This window comes from Paramormyrops kingsleyae, chromosome 11 (genome assembly GCF_048594095.1).
Source record: "Paramormyrops kingsleyae isolate MSU_618 chromosome 11, PKINGS_0.4, whole genome shotgun sequence".
NCBI lineage: Eukaryota > Metazoa > Chordata > Actinopteri > Osteoglossiformes > Mormyridae > Paramormyrops > Paramormyrops kingsleyae.
This window is the reverse complement of record NC_132807.1, coordinates 15,566,850-15,582,868: the sequence shown is the minus strand read 5'-3', so window position 1 is coordinate 15,582,868 and position 16,019 is coordinate 15,566,850. Positions and strand designations below refer to the sequence as shown.

At 43.8% G+C, this 16,019-nt stretch overlaps 1 protein-coding gene across 8 annotated transcripts in view; it reads left to right on the top strand.

The window, feature by feature from the left end:
- nav2a (neuron navigator 2a) overlaps positions 1 to 16,019 on the top strand; it is a 169,140-nt gene that overhangs the window by 148,968 nt on the left and 4,153 nt on the right. For all 8 annotated transcript variants that reach the window (XM_072718114.1, XM_023817415.2, XM_023817430.2 and 5 more), the window contains 18 exons: positions 95 to 274; positions 2,158 to 2,210; positions 4,143 to 4,166; positions 4,352 to 4,426; positions 6,763 to 6,846; positions 7,010 to 7,121; positions 7,834 to 7,985; positions 10,265 to 10,434; positions 10,902 to 11,055; positions 11,204 to 11,360; positions 11,453 to 11,550; positions 11,660 to 11,755; positions 11,853 to 12,021; positions 13,296 to 13,531; positions 13,965 to 14,119; positions 14,277 to 14,348; positions 14,781 to 14,977; positions 15,761 to 15,879. In XM_072718114.1, coding sequence (XP_072574215.1) covers positions 95 to 274; positions 2,158 to 2,210; positions 4,143 to 4,166; positions 4,352 to 4,426; positions 6,763 to 6,846; positions 7,010 to 7,121; positions 7,834 to 7,985; positions 10,265 to 10,434; positions 10,902 to 11,055; positions 11,204 to 11,360; positions 11,453 to 11,550; positions 11,660 to 11,755; positions 11,853 to 12,021; positions 13,296 to 13,531; positions 13,965 to 14,119; positions 14,277 to 14,348; positions 14,781 to 14,977; positions 15,761 to 15,879 — 2,303 coding nt within the window. The remainder of the gene's footprint in view (positions 1 to 94; positions 275 to 2,157; positions 2,211 to 4,142; positions 4,167 to 4,351; positions 4,427 to 6,762; positions 6,847 to 7,009; positions 7,122 to 7,833; positions 7,986 to 10,264; positions 10,435 to 10,901; positions 11,056 to 11,203; positions 11,361 to 11,452; positions 11,551 to 11,659; positions 11,756 to 11,852; positions 12,022 to 13,295; positions 13,532 to 13,964; positions 14,120 to 14,276; positions 14,349 to 14,780; positions 14,978 to 15,760; positions 15,880 to 16,019) is intronic.

Below are 16,019 nucleotides of genomic sequence, written 5' to 3'. Positions count from 1 at the left end.
ACGTCAGTGCATGAGCACCCTGTGCCTTGTTGTTTGCTGGCCTGGCTTTGAGTGATTCTGAGCCACCTGTCTCTCTTACAATGTGTCCCTGCAGGCAGCCCCACCGCAGCCACGCAAATGAGCCTGGCTAACCTGCGTACCAACAGCATGTCCAGTCAGGATGGCCCTTACGACCCGTACAGCGATGCCCGTCTGCGCAATTCCTCCATGTCCTTGGATGAGAAGACCCGAACCATGAGCCGCTCTGGCTCCTTCCGCGACGGCTTTGAGGAGGGTCAGTACCAGAAGCCCATTAATGCTGAGATCAGTGTGGCACTAAGCCTAATGTTTCATACAAAGCAAGTGTGAAGTTAAGGCAAACCCCACTGGATGCTTCCCTTGTATTTTGCCCTTGACTAGTAAGAACCAAGTCCTCCTGATGTTTTGATCTCACTGTTCTTTCTGATTTTAGCTTCTGACTGTGTTTTTTACAGCTCTTGCTGCAGTGCTATACTGCACTTGTTGCTGGTCACCCACTGGACGCTCAGCTAGGCTTGCAGCCAAGCTGGCCCCTCGACAGCTTTATGCTTGTGATTTTTTTCTGTCTCACTTGTGCATCTGCTGAATAAATAGATGAGAATATAAACGTATAAAAATGGCATGCCGGCATTTGGAGATGTTCCCACAAGCGAGAAGTGAGCCTTTGGATGCCCCCCCCCCCCCCATCCCAGCAAACTGCTTTTATCATTTGGACTGAGGCCAGGCCTGAAAGCGCCGTTTAGTCCGCTTAAATCCAGCAGGCGGGCTTCTTGTTTGACTGCGTGCAGGTGTTGATTTCATATAGTAGCTCAGGGGATTTTTGTCTGAATGTGGGAAAAATCCTGCATCCCCCCCATCAAAACTCAGCTCAGCGATGAAGACATTCTCTCTAGTGCACCCCAGTGTCCATATGTCTGTCTTACCTGCAGTCATAAGGCCATAGCCACAAGCATGGTGACTGGGTCCGTATATAGACCATGCCTGAGCTTATGGTCCCAGTCTTTAGCCCTGCACAGCTGGGTGTTCACTGTCATGCTTCTCCTTTCACCCTGCACCTAAAGGCGGATCGGTATCCCTCTGTAGAGAGATGGGAAGAGGAGCCTGTGAACTTGCTGACACGATATAGCTGACTGGTACCTGGGGGGGGGGGGGCAGATCGCTTATTACACGCCTGGCTGTTGACTCTGCCGCTTTTGTGCTGCCGCCTCTCCGGCTGGCCTCTTTCCTGAGGGAGATATCTAATTACAGGCCAGGTTAAAAATGGGAAACTTTTATGGTGAGGAAATATAATGGGACTGAGAGCACACAGCGTGAGGGAACACCTCCAGCAGCAGCTCTCAGGGGGAAAGCGCACAGTTATCTAGTCACGCGTGATGGGGCTGTTGACAGGGGTTTGGTGAAGGATTTCATAATGGTGCTGCTTCCCTTTCTGTGCCATTTGACCACAGAAGCACACTAATTGGAAATTTTATCTACATTTGAAAATGCTTCTTAATTGCCTATGTTTTATATAAATTTCATTATATACACTCATGACCATTTTATTAGGTGTACCTATTAGTGATTAGTGATTAGTGCAAATAGCCAATTATGTGGCTGCAGCTCAAAGCAGCATGCAGGCGCTCATGGAAATTTTCTGAGGGCAGAACGCAAAAAAAATATATGTATGTATAAAACTTTATGACCACACCTGTGAAGCATGTGTTAGTGTGAAGCAAGCAATTAGCTACTCATAGTTGACGTCGTTAATGCAGTAGAAATGGGCAGGGATGAAGACCTAAGTGACACTGACAAGGGCTAAATCATTATGGTGAGATGACTGGGTCAGAGCAGCGTATGGGGGGCTCACAGTCAGCTATAGTGAGTAGGCTACCTCTGGCCTGGGGGGGGGGGGGGGGTGAATCGTGAGCTGCCGAAAGGGTACGGGACAGCCAGGACTCTTAGATGTGGGGTGTGATCAAAGGCTGTCACATCTGGTACAAAAAACAGAAGGACTACTTTGGCATAAATGGAAGATGATGATCATAGGAGTATTTTGTCATGACACGCGGGCCATCGAGCCCTGCTGCATCAATCAAACCAGTTCCTTTACTGCCTCCCAACTCATTAAGATGCTTTTTGTCTTTCTGATCTTTCCAGTTCATGGCTCTTCCCTCTCTCTCGTGTCAAGCACCTCTTCAATCTACTCAACGGTGAGTTTCCATGTGGTATGATCGTGCGCATTAGTGAATATGCATCATCCTATGTCATTTCAACTAGAAATGACGTGCAGTGCCAGTTTAATAGAGTACCAGATTCTCATGGACTTTTTAAGCCTTTTGCGTTGCCTGATTCTAAATGCAGCACACAGGAGCCCTGAAGACCTGTTTATGGCTGGAAAAAACTGTATTAAACTTGTCAAGACTTGAGGTGAACTGAATAATGAAGCACAGTCCAATAAATGCACGTTCTAGTGTGTTCTATTTTATTGAATGTTTTGGCAGTTCTGGCGCTCAGAGAAAATCCAGAAAAGGAGCAATTGAATGCATTTGGCAAGGCTGCCTACCGTCGCTCAGCTTTTCATAACAGCTAGTTATTATCCCGATTGAACGATGCTATGCTGACTGGTTCCAGCACCCCAAAGACGTGGCCCATTGGCTCCACCCACATGAACATGAGCCGCCGAAATGACTGTTACCCTAACTGACTTCACACTGCAGTCATCAGTTGTTCTCAGGGCGAGTTTTGGGCTGTGTAGGTGACTAAGATTGCTCTGTCAGGTCTGCTGGATATTAGCGCTGCTGTAGAGCCTGAAGCAGGCTGTGGTGAGGGTGGAAATGATGCCTGCCGTCTCCATCGCAGGCGCATTCAAGCCCTGGGATGCCACGGTAGGGCAGCTTTGCTTTGGAGATTGAGATTTAATCTTTGTCTTTGGGTTTTATCTTTTTTTATTGCGTATGCTTTGGAGTGGCTTTGCAGTAATTTAGTCTAAATAGTTCAGTGCATTTGATGAGCTTATAAAAGTACTTGAAATCTAGTTATCAATGAAAAATGATTTACCTGCTTATATTTATCAGGAGGTTATTCATAATTAATATTTAGTTTAATTATCAGAAGTATTTATGGACTAGAAACTGTCTAATATGGAAAATGTTGAAAATGACGTGCAGTGAGTGGCATAACGCGGATGTGCGTGTGTTAGTGCGGTGAAAGCTGATCTGCGGGTCTTTGTGCCGTCTTGGCATGTTTTCCGGTGTTTGACGAGCCCAATCACAGTCATACCTGCATCTGAAGCTATTGTTAATAATGGTTTTAGGGTGGACCCTGGCTTGGTGACACCTTAGATAGCATCTTTTTGCGCCCCCCCCCATGCTATGTGAGCTCAATAGAATAAACCAGGGAGGGTGATGGGGGTCTGTAATGAGCATTTGCAAAGCCGCTTTAAGCTGCCGCTGGAATGGCGCACCCCGTGTTTGGCTTTGGTGCTCCTGGGGCCTGTTTGACAGCTGATCCGAAAACTGATCATTTTCATATAATATTCATTTTTATTTTGCAAGCCGTAAAGAGTCATTGTTGTAATAATCATTCCCGTATTTTTAAAACTCCGTGAGTCTCAATATGATGTTGTCCTGGTGAAAAATGACGTAGCGTGTAATCCAGGCAAAGAGTACGAATGTGTCCAGGGGGTTTGTCATCTGAGCCGTATGGGGGAAGGTGTATCATAACGGGTGGGGGGGCTTATTTGACTGGCTGGTGTTTCAAAAGCCATTCAACTGGTTTTGTATGAGTCTTTCTTTTTCTTCTAAGTTTTATTGTTCAGTGAGGGACCTGATAATAAGAGAGAACACTGTAAATCTCACCCCTCTACCACAAGCATATATGGAATCAGCAGATCCACTAATTATGCTGTGTTGTATCCTGTACCTATTAATTAAGAGGAAATATTGCACCCGGGGCGTCAGTTTAGTACTAAGTTACAGTTTGCCTGGGCTGCTGTACTTTGTGTGCTTCTGTAGCCTGGGGTTGAAATGGAATATGCCGAGTCTGTGTGCGCAGTTCCTGGAGCGCGCTCCTACATGTGCTGTCCATTTCACATCTTTTTCCACCTGTGTCAGTGGAATAACCTGATTTCTCTTTTTTCGCAGCCTGAAGAGAAGTCACAGTCAGAGGTAAGGCTGTTTAGATTGGCCTTTTCATATTCCCTTGTTAGAGAAAAAAGATGGAGGCTCATCTGAAATTTGGGTTTTCCTTGCTTTGTTCCTGGCTTGCCTGTTTGGCCACATGGCTGTGTGTCATACAGATAGCATTTCAGACCCGTGGATGTTTACTAAATGTGCTTGTCTCTCACTTTAAGATCCGTAAGCTCCGGAGGGAGCTGGACGCTTCCCAGGAAAAGGTGTCTGCCCTAACAACTCAGCTGAGTGCAAATGTAAGTAACAAAAGCCATTTAGTAATTAAGTGGAACCAGGGCTGCACGATATATCATTTCAGCATCGCCATGGCGATGTGCACATGCACATCAATCACATTACAGGCTATGCAATGTCAAGTAAGGTAAATAAAATCAAACATGTCATGTTGCAACTTTTTTATTATTAATACAAAAATAAAACTCGTGAAAACGCCACCAGTAGTAGATAATAAGTTCTATTTGGCTGTGGTTTGTTCTGGGTAAATTTTGAACTCCTGTTTTACTTTATAAAAATGGCAATATTGTAAAAAGTTCACGTTGCGATTCTTGACATTTTTCCAATATTGTGCAGCCCTAAATGCAACTGCAAATGACAACTCATGGTCAGTGCCTTACACACACGAGTGCTGCTGCACATCGCGCATCTTGCCAGATCAGCCAAAACTCTCAGACACAGGATAATGTTTGTCTTTGTGTCTGTAGTGCCTTGTCAGTGTACTGGGTGTAGCGTTTGTTCTGGGATGACTTGTTTCTGACTGGATGATGAATTATAGGGTAGATTTAATCAAAACACAAGGAACACTCAACAGTGCCAGAAAAGTTCAATTAATCTTTATCTTGTAATGATACCTGTCAATAAAATGTTTCTTTTTAATGAACATGTAAGTGTATGTTACCATCTCAGCCGGTGTAGCAGGTGGTGTACAGTAGTAACGGCTGTGCTGACATAAACAGGCTGGAAGTCACTACCCTTGCAGGCCATCCTCTCTCCATCAGAAAGGTCTCTGGGTTGACATGGTGCTTCCTCCGTGCGTCATTCACACATATGATGGCACATTGCGTAACCCAGGCTAACCTGTCACCAGAGCCGTTACTGCGGTTCTGTGCTCCTTTGAGCTCAGAGTTAAACCCTCAGCAGTCAACACTATCAGTCCTCTATGGTTTTTCGATTATTCAGAACTGGCCAGTTCAGCTCCTGGCTTATGCATGAATCAAAAACCAGCCCCTTTTGTGTAGCCCATGTGCTGTTACATGTTTTGAATTGATAATTGTGGTATTTCAGAGTCAGTTGAAATATAACCACTGTTTACAGTTGTATGTTTGTAAAGCACCATAGCATAGTGCTTTAATCCTTTTGACACATCGAGCAGCTCGATGCCTGAAAGGTCTCTATTTTCCCATCTCTCTGGGCCATTTTATTGTGACTCACCTAGATTATGGGAGTATAAAGGTGAATCAGAGAACCACCCCCCCCCCCCCCACACACACACACCTTGAAGCACGTCTCCTGGATACTTCTACCCTTCTGTCTCAACCCATCGGACATGTGTCAGCATCTGTCAGCTCCCCGCAGTGGTGCCTTATATTATTTCACAATAGTGCTTCTGTCTGGTCATGGCCTCAGACTCACCACTGCAGCTCTGATTCATCACCACACCTCCAGACACACATCTTGGGTGGGTGTGCTTTTGCAAAAGGATGTTGTTTGTTCCACTTATGTTTGAGTACATAGATATGCTCCAGTAATGGATTTCATATATATGTGTGTGTGGTGTGTGTGTGTACAAGATACAAGCTAAGATATCTTTATTGTCACTGTATAGCTACAATGAGATGACATTTGGGTTATCCTGTAAAAACTACTATAAAACTATACAAGCTAAAGAAAATTTAAGGGACAAAAATGATAAAATGAAATAAATAGCATATAGCAATTACAATTCATAGTATAGAAGTATAAGAGGAATATTGTGCATGAATTATTGCATGTGAGATAAATTATTGCACCTGAGAAAGGCAACAGTCGAGAGTCCAGGACATTAATATTGATGTTTATTTTCTCATCATCAAGGCTCTCTCTATCGCTTCTGTAAGGTAGATGTTCTCTTCTCTAGGAGAGGCTCTCTGTGTCTCAGCTGCACCATATAGTCTCAGATTTTCTATGTGGTACCAGAAGTGTGCCACTCTGAAGCCTGTGTAGGCTTATGGAGGCCAAGTCCAAACAGGCAGCAACACAGAGCCCCACCTTTGTTTGATGGTTGATTTGGCAGGTCTGGCTGCTAACAGACACCTGTCCAGGTGCTGGTACCTTATCCACAGGTTCAAAGGGAAACTAAGGTAGCAGAAAGCAACATAGGTGTTTTGCCACTTTCCGGATGAGCAGAGCATGCAGACTGAAGTATGAAAGCATTTGTGTGGGCCTGTGTTCCCCGGAACACACACTTTCTCAGTACCCTGGCAGCTAGGATACAGCCGTTATGCAAACTCTTACGTGCAACATGCTTACAACCACGTGGCGTTGAAGACACTCACTTGAGCAGGCAGGCTGACGACGTATTGTGGTTTGTTTGCAGGCTCACCTGGTGGCAGCATTTGAGCAGAGCCTGGCAAACATGACCATCCGGCTTCAGAGCCTCACCATGACAGCAGAGCAGAAGGTAAAGAGAGAGATCCCAGCAAACTCTATGATCCAGTTGCTCCACTGCTCATTATGATCACGTCACATCCATGTTGCCAGTCATTTAACAAAAGGTGACTCTGTGGGACACTTAAGGGCAGCAAAGGAGCTTGTTTGTGCGTGAAATCTCATGCTTTTGGCAGGACTCTGAGCTAAATGAGCTGAGGAAGACCATTGAGTTCCTGAAGAAGCAGAACGCTGCTGCGCAGGCCGCCATTAACGGCGTCATAAACACTCCTGAGCTGAGCTGTAAAGGTGAGCGGGCGGCAGCTCTGTGCACCAATCATTAAGCACCGTCATTAATTAATGCACATCTGAGCATCATCAAGTTTTACCTTTAGTTTAGTTGACTACCTCTTCAAAAGCTGCACCCCTTCATGCCACTGGAATTATTGGATTGAAGAATGTTTACTTCCCAGTTTGGCTGGATGTGGTATGCAACTGGGTATTCTGGGTACTGTTTGAGGAATGTTTGGGTTTCGGTCATTCCGATCACTTTTTTAGCCTAATGTTTGGAGTGTAAGTTTGTGATTCTGGATGCAGCTCATTATTTCTTTTAGAATGGAGCATTCTGAGATCCTAATTTCTATGCTTATAAGCTAAAAACTAGGAAACCAAGAAAAAAATTATTAAAAGTACTACTACCTTTTAGTAGTACTTCAATTATTGCAGCGAAAACTGTTTTTCTTAGTTGTTAAGCTTTCTTCTATGTACCCCTGTCAGCATGTGTTTTGTGCATATCAGTAAGAGGGAAGCTGTAAACCTGAGATGATGCCTTCGCTCATGGGTTGGGCTTAGGGTTAGGGTTAGGGTTAGGGTTAGTCAGTCATAGCAGCTCATTGCATGGGTTTAGGGCAAAATTGTTGGGAAAAGCTGCAATTATGTCATTGTGTAAACGGTCATATGAATGTCAGATGTTTAACCTAATATGAAACATAGAGATGATAAACATACACTCCCTTCACAGCCCCCGGTAATGGCACGCCGCATCCGGATCTGCGCATACGCAGGCAGCACTCATCGGACAGCGTTTCCAGCATCAACAGCGCCACCAGCCACTCCAGTGTTGGCAGCAATGTGGACTCAGACGCTAAGAACAAGAAGAAGAAAAAGAACTGGGTGAGTCCAACCCCCCCTTCGCCGCCCCCCTCTTCAGGTCTCACTTCATAGCTCTGCCCAGGTCATTTTGTCCTTGAATCTGTTGCCTGTTCTGTACCATCTCTCACTTACCTCACTGAGCTGTTCAGTGTCTAGGTTGTCTCTGTTTATCATATACTTATGGCCCTCAAGACATAGCCCTTGAAATGAAACGCTACCCTTTTGGGCTTTCATCTTCATGTTTCTGATCAGTTGCCTTCTTCAGGAATAGAATAGTAAATTGGGTTTTCGCATATCTCATCTCACTCTCCATGGGACTCACAGACATGTAAGTCTTGGGGTCAGAACCTGTGTTTGGCTTAGCATCCATCACCCCTCGAGCACTTGGGGTTAAGGTCCCAGTGATGGCATCACTCTGCCAACCACAGGATTTGACCAGGTAACCTAACCCTCAAAGCGACACACTGTCTAAAAATAAATTTACAGGAACTCTTAGGTAGAAGATGGAGACCGTGCTCATACCAGTTTATTATGCATCTGAGCTTCAACGCTCCTGCTGATTGCAGAGGGCCAGTCCAGCGATAATCATCATGGCAAACAGTCATTCCCATTCAGCTGGCTGTGCTTTAAGCTTTAATGATGCAGCAGTGTTTCTCATTGTAGCACAGAGTGTCACCAGTCCCTGTATCGATTGTGGTTTTTAGTTGCAAAGTTTTTCGGTCCTGCACAAAAGGAGTAGCAAAACAGTAACTGTGTACAGTATAATCTTACATTAAAAAGGGAATAATATGTTTACTGATCTCTGTAAGCAACACAAAGCACAAAGGTATTTGAGATTTGTTTAGCTTCGGTCTTGTGACATCAGACCTGCGGCTTGAATTTAATTGATCATAACCGCTAAGGGTTTCCTTTCTTACATTGTGGTGTACATACAGATCAGGGACCTATCATAGTTCATGGTTAAAGACCTGTTTACTTGTTTGGAATCTCTGTGCTCCTATAGTACTGTCTGATGAGGATAGCTGTAGCCGCCTAGTCATAATGCTTGAGCAGAGTGCAAACCTACTGGGGGACCAGGAGAGCCAGTGCAGATATCCCCCAGTTCCCATTCAGCTCTGTGCCAATTATTTATGCTGTAGTACATAGTTGTACCATATTAGAATTCTGACGTTGTGATCATTTATGACATTTTGCTTCATTCTAATGGGGTCTAACGTCCCCAGGATTCAGTCTGACCTTCATTTCCCCTGGAGCTCATTGCAGGGATCTCAGTGGATGAGTCAGTTTGTGACTGAGCTCAGGTGGTTTTTATCTCTCATTGTCAGTGAGATGCCTGTGTATTTTGTTGTTCAGACTTAGATTCCTGGCTTTAGCTGTGCATTAAAGAGGCTAAGGACCACTTTGTGGTGGCCTTAAGGTTTGGCTTTGCATAAGGGTGTTAACTGATTTGTGAATTTGTGTTTTGAATGAACTCTGTTTACACCATTACTGCTTACCGTAGCTGAGAACTTGAGGCTCTAGCTTGGGCCAGAGTAAGTTTTGGATCTCTGAATTCTTCTGAATTAAACTTTATTGAGAAGTTGTCATGTGCAGAAAAGGTCTTGATGTGTAATTTAGCCATTTTCAAATGATTTAGAGTCAGACACCTGCATGTAAAAGACCTGGCCATGTCTCAGACTCAATTTGTGTTGTCTTTTGTGTCTTTTTTGTTTTTTTCCTTCTTCTGTGCTTTCGCTTCATGTGGCAGGTGTATGAGGTAAGATGTCTGTTATCACAAACCACTTAACCCAACTAACAGTGCATTTTAGGTTACTAACCTTACTACCTTCTTTCTAGACAGACTTTCCTTTTGGTTCTGTACACCGTGTGACTCCATCTGTTGTAAATATCAGTGTTTTTCAGTTCTTATTGGATAAATAACCCTGCTGATTTATGTTGTTAACTTTGTTAGAACATATTTCCTTAGTTTTCAGACTTTTGGTTTTGCGTTGAGAATTTTAGTATAGTAATAAAATGTAAAGCAGTGCCCAGAGGGTAATTGTTGAATATTAATAATAATGCATTGATGGTGATTTCAAGCTTACAACTTTAAGTTTACCTACTGTTCAAAATATGACTGAAACCCTGAGACCACAGTATTTAAATTTTGGGCACCCAACATCTCGGAATACGTTGTTTTCTCTTTTCCTTTTCCTACCTTGTGCCAGATGTTTATTTGATAGTACCGGCTTTGTTAAAGCAGAAGGCCTGCTGTGTGGTGGCCCACATTCTCATGCCTTTGCATCATCTCTTTGCTGCAGCTGCGGAGCTCCTTCAAGCAGGCCTTCAGCAAGAAATCGCCCAAGTCTGCGTCCTCGCACTCTGACATCGAGGAGATGACAGACTCATCCCTGCCCTCCTCCCCGAAGCTCCCCCACAATGGCTCTGCCACCTCCACACCTGTGCTGAGGAACTCCCACTCCAACTCTCTGTACGTGGCCCCTGCTCTGCTGACCCTCTAATGCTCACTGGAGATGCTGCTCAATCTGCCAAGCCGGCACAAGTTAATCAATCTTCTGAGCACAAATCAGGAGTCATTTTAAGTCAGTTGTGTAATGTTTCCCAATGTCATATAAAAGCGTTGATTGTCTGTTGAGATATTGTTGATGATTTCGCTTATTTTTTCCCCAGTAGATATGTAGCACAATTTACAAATTAATATCTATAGGTTATTCTTCATGTCCAGTATTTTTATATTACATTGGTCTTCTGTCAGTTCTTCTGTGAGTGATCTGTGCTGCCTCTTTGAAAATATTATTATTAGAGTGAGATGTTGATAATTTAATGATTATTCAGTGATCATTGTGTAGTGGTCATTTTGTGATTGTAATATTGATGTTTGGCTGATTTTGTGCCACATGTGAAACATTTTGTATCCACCCCTGCTGCATACTGCAGCATCTCAGAGTGCACAGACAGCGAGGCTGAGACAGTCATGCAGCTGCGCAGTGAACTGCGAGACAAGGAGATGAAGCTGACTGATATCCGGCTGGAGGCCCTTAGCTCCGCCCACCAGCTGGACCAGCTGCGAGAGGCTATGAACCGCATGCAGGTGGGATGGGGGGCTGGCACTCAAACCCCACACAGATGCGGAGCCTGTCTCACACAGTATAGCCACATTTAGCAAGGGCCTGAATCTGGACCTTGTTCTAAAAGCAGAGCATCTGATTGGCTGACCAGATCTTTTTTCTTCCCTCTAGTGCGAGATTGAAAAGCTGAAGGCTGAGAACGATCGTCTGAAATCAGAGAATCATGGCAGTTGCAGCCGGGCGCCTTCGCAGGTGTCCATCTCCTCATCGCACCCCCCGGTGGCAGCATCCCAGCACAGCCTCAGCCTGACCGAGTCCACCAGCCTTGGTGTGTGTCTATCTGTGTGCTTGTATGCAAGTAGCCACTTTCTCTGTGTTAGGCTCTCGCTTCCCCCTTGGTAACACATGATGTCTTCCTAGACATGCTGTTAGATGACAATGGTGATGGCAGCACACGCAAAGAGGGTCGCCATGTCAAGGTCATGGTCAGCCTGGAAGAAGATGTTAAGTGGAAGGAGGTGAGGCGTTCTGAAACTAAACCCTGAAATTGGCATTTTGATACATGGCTGCCATTTTGGTTTTTAGCATGTCAAGCTTGTGTACTAATTTGTTGTTGATGCCATCTAGGAATGTCGACCTCGTCAGTTCCTGATTGGCTGTATTGGAGTTAGCGGCAAAACCAAGTGGGATGTTTTGGATGGGGTGGTCAGGCGTCTCTTCAAGGTAACAGCAGAAACAGATTCTCATGGCAGAAACCATGACCCAGACGTGTAATGTGAATGGGCTTTCGGTGGTCTGATATCTGCCCAACTTTCTCCAGGAGTACATCATCCATGTGGACCCTGTGAGTCAATTAGGCCTGAACTCAGACAGCGTAGCCGGATACAGTATTGGGGATATCCGGCGCACAAGTGGAGCAGAAACTCCTGAGCTGCTGCCCTGCGGGTATCTCGTGGGCGAGAATGATACCATCTCCGTGTTTCTCAAAGGTGCCACACCCCAGTTCTCCACTCTGAATTCCCTCACACCACCATGTACTGTAGCTTAGCCATTTTCTGAATGCTCTTCCCCTATGTCTACAGGACGTACCCCACCCCATTTATGAATATTAAAGCATGCAGCATTTCTTATACCATGAGAACAGTAGCATGAACAGGGATTTGAGGTTTCCTGGCAAAAAAATTTGAATTTAATACCCCATTCCTGTGATTCTTATGAGTTTAAAATTGCGTTTTTGGTAATAATTCATCATTTTTTTAGCTGAATTGAGTCTACATTAATTTATTATTTCAAGAAATATTCTATATTTACACGGTTATTTTTAAAAGTGTAGTTTTCAGTCTAAGGAGGCTTTTTCAGTGAACACGGAAGGCGCTGGGCATTTGTGCCAGACCGAGCACACACTCACTAGACAGATGTCAGGAAGGTGCACGTGAGATAAGCAGGTAGAATGGCAGTGATCATGACTGTGTTTATGTAATGTATATGACAGGAAGAGGAGGCAGACAAACAGGTGCTATAATAGAGAGCAGACGAGGCTTAAGTGTCTATCTCCACTACATAATAATATTTAATGCATAATAATAATAATAATAATAATGATGATGATGATGATGATGTGAGAAATATTGCTCAAGAATCGTGAGTGAAAATTGTGATTCATGTTTTACTGTGCAGTCATACTGCCAAGACAGTCATATTCTCCATTTTCTTCCATGGACTTCCTATTGGCTGAACCAACAATACATCAGATCACAGTACATAAAAGCTCAAAAATGTGAACTTGGGTGCGTGAGTTCCCTGCACCATGCACTGAGCTTGTGCTTCTCTTGGCACAGCGGAAAGCTGCCACAGCAATGTTTAAGCTGTAGAAAACAATGGGTTTCTGTGTGCAGGAGAATTTTTACCGCATTTGGTGAGAAATGACCTTAAGGAGGCCAGTCTCATGACATCATGTTGCAACTGCGAGTAAACATTTCTCTACATGTTCTCATTGTGAGTTTCCTCACGCACACCTAAGTGGCATTTTGCCACTGACACATAACCTAGGGGGCTGGCGGCTTACAGGCGAAATTATTTATCTTTGCCATTCAGTCTGATCACCGGAAAGCAGAGCTGCATTTCTTGCCTTCCGGCCATTTCTCCTGTAGCAACAAGCAAAAATTAAATGCACCCGTAACTAAAATTATTTTAGCAGCATCGATTGACCATTTCAGCAGCCTGTTCTTTGTCTGATATTGTGCTCTATTGCCCCCCCCTGCAGGAGTGGAGGTCCACAGTCAGGACAACCTGGTGTTTGAGACGCTCATTCCCAAGCAAATGCTGCAGCGATATGTGTCCCTGCTGCAGGAGCACAGACGCATCATCCTCTCTGGCCCCAGTGGCACTGGCAAGACCTTTCTGGCCAACCAGCTGGCTGAGTACATGGTGCTGCGGGAAGGCCACAAGCTGCTCGATGGAATCATCGCTACCTTCAATGTGGACCACAAGTCTAGCAAGGTACTGATGCCTCTCTGCCAGTTTGTACACCCATTAGGCAGATGCTGCGCTGTGACTATAGGAGTGTATATCTTACTCATCCCTGTATACAACTCCTGCATATGCCATACCTTTCTGTAAAGTGTGGGCCGCTTTCAGAAATTCTCACTCATTTGCTTGTGTGAAAAGCCTGAAGAGTATCTAACGTTCATAGAGTGTTGGGTGGAACTGTAGTTTATCCTAAATCACAAACTATTATTTATATGCATAAGTAACAATTATCTAGTCCATTTGAAGATGTCCAAGTTATTTTCTAGCAGTATAATTAATGCATATTGATGATATATTTATGTCATTTCTGTTTAATACTTGTGCACTACTTCGCATATAACTCCAGAGGTCTAATCCAAAATTGTGTTTATATCTAACTTGCCTGACCTTCTGACCAATCCAGGAACTGCGACAGTACCTGTCCAATCTCGCTGATCAGTGCAGCACCGATAGCCATGCAGTAGACATGCCCCTGGTCGTGATTCTGGACAACCTGCATCATGTCAGTTCACTGGGGGAAATATTTAATAGTCTGCTCAACTGCAAGTACCATCGATGGTAAGGACCCTCTGCCTCTGCTCTGTATAATCATTCATGTGTAGAAGAACCTGAATTATAGGCTATTCACGAATGCATCCCTTCCTGTCATTTAATAGCATTACTTGCTCTTAGCTTGTGGCTCTTAACACCATCCTGTTTAAATTTTTGTCTTCAGCCCTTATATAATTGGCACAATGAACCAGGCAACTTCTTCCACTCCAAATCTACAGCTTCACCACAATTTCAGGTAATTTATTGTATCTCATTGGTTCATTAGATATCTAATTAACCAGTATTACCCACAAATTGTTTGGAAGGATGTGGATTGCTTCAAAGACATCTTTTATTTATATGTAGATGTGTTTTATGTAATCCAACAGCGTGGTCATTATGGATGTCTTGAGAATAATTCACCAAAGGAATTACTCATAATGTTATGATAAGTTACTCATAAAAAGGAAAAATTTTACCTTATGTCTGTGTATGTATATATAGAACATTTATTTATCATTTTAATTAGAATTGATTTAATATAGTCATTCTATGATGGTAATTAAACTTGCGCTTTACATATCTATCCACTAGAGGGCATTGTTTGTTTTTCTGTTGAGCTCTATCCAAAAACTCTGTAGTACTTGGTGTAGAGAGTCTGAAATTGGATTTTCTGAACATGTCTCAGGTGGGTGCTGTGTGCAAATCACATGGAGCCAGTAAAGGGTTTCTTGGGCCGGTTCCTGCGGCGGAAGCTGATTGAGACAGAAATCAGCAGCCGCACGCGGAACACGGAGCTGGTCAAGATTATTGATTGGATCCCCCGTGTCTGGCACCACCTCAACCGCTTTCTGGAGGCTCACAGTTCTTCTGATGTCACCATTGGTGAGAAAAATAGATATGCAGTAGAATGCAGTTTTCACTATACTGGATCTTACAGTTGTATGGTAAAAAGGCAACCTGGGAAGACCCAGCCAAATGGGTCATGGACACTTGTTCTTGGGCAACTATATCTGTCAGAATTTTCATTATCGGTAGCAATTCGTCATGGCAATATTGTTGGCAGTGTTGTATTAAATGAAAAGCTCTATAATTTTTATTCTTAGGAAGACATATATTTTTGGAATTGGTGGCCCATCCTGGATTATTCCCAAATGTGGCTATACAATTTTTATCAAACAACCAGGTCCTACATCTGGACCCAAGGCGATAAGTATGAATCAATGTGACTGTGATGTCTTAACTGGCCAGTCTGTCAGTGGTAGAATGAACTTCCCCTGGATGTCCAAACTGAGTCACTGGACGCCTCAAACGACGACTAAAAACCTGCCTCTTTTGGAAGTACTTAGCACTTTTATACTGAGACATATGTATTTCTTGCCAAAAGAGTTTTTGTAGAGTGATATTATTCTTAGCCGGGTTCTATTGAACCAGTATCAGAATGAATTCACTGATGAGACTTCTAAGCACTTTTGTAAGTCGGTCCGGCTAAAGGCGTCTGCCAAATGCTGTGAATGTAAATGTACAGCTGTACTTTGTAAATGTAATGGCCGTACTGTTCTCTTTACTATTCTTCGCCAGTATTAAATGACACTTCAGATTGTTAAGGGCTATGCTTAAACATGGTTTGCCCTCTGAATTCTTTAACTGGCTTTTAATTGTTTGCAGGACCACGGCTCTTCCTGTCTTGTCCCATTGATGTTGATGGCTCTAGGGTGTGGTTCACAGACCTGTGGAACTATTCCATCATCCCATACATGCTGGAGGCTGTGCGGGAAGGCCTACAGGTAATGAATATGGCGCCTGATTTAGCCCTTATTATTATTAATGGCTGACACTAGTGGTATGTACTTCCAGCTATATAGTTTTTCTTAGATATCTAATGTTTGATATGTAATTTAACTTAATACTGTAATGTACACATGCA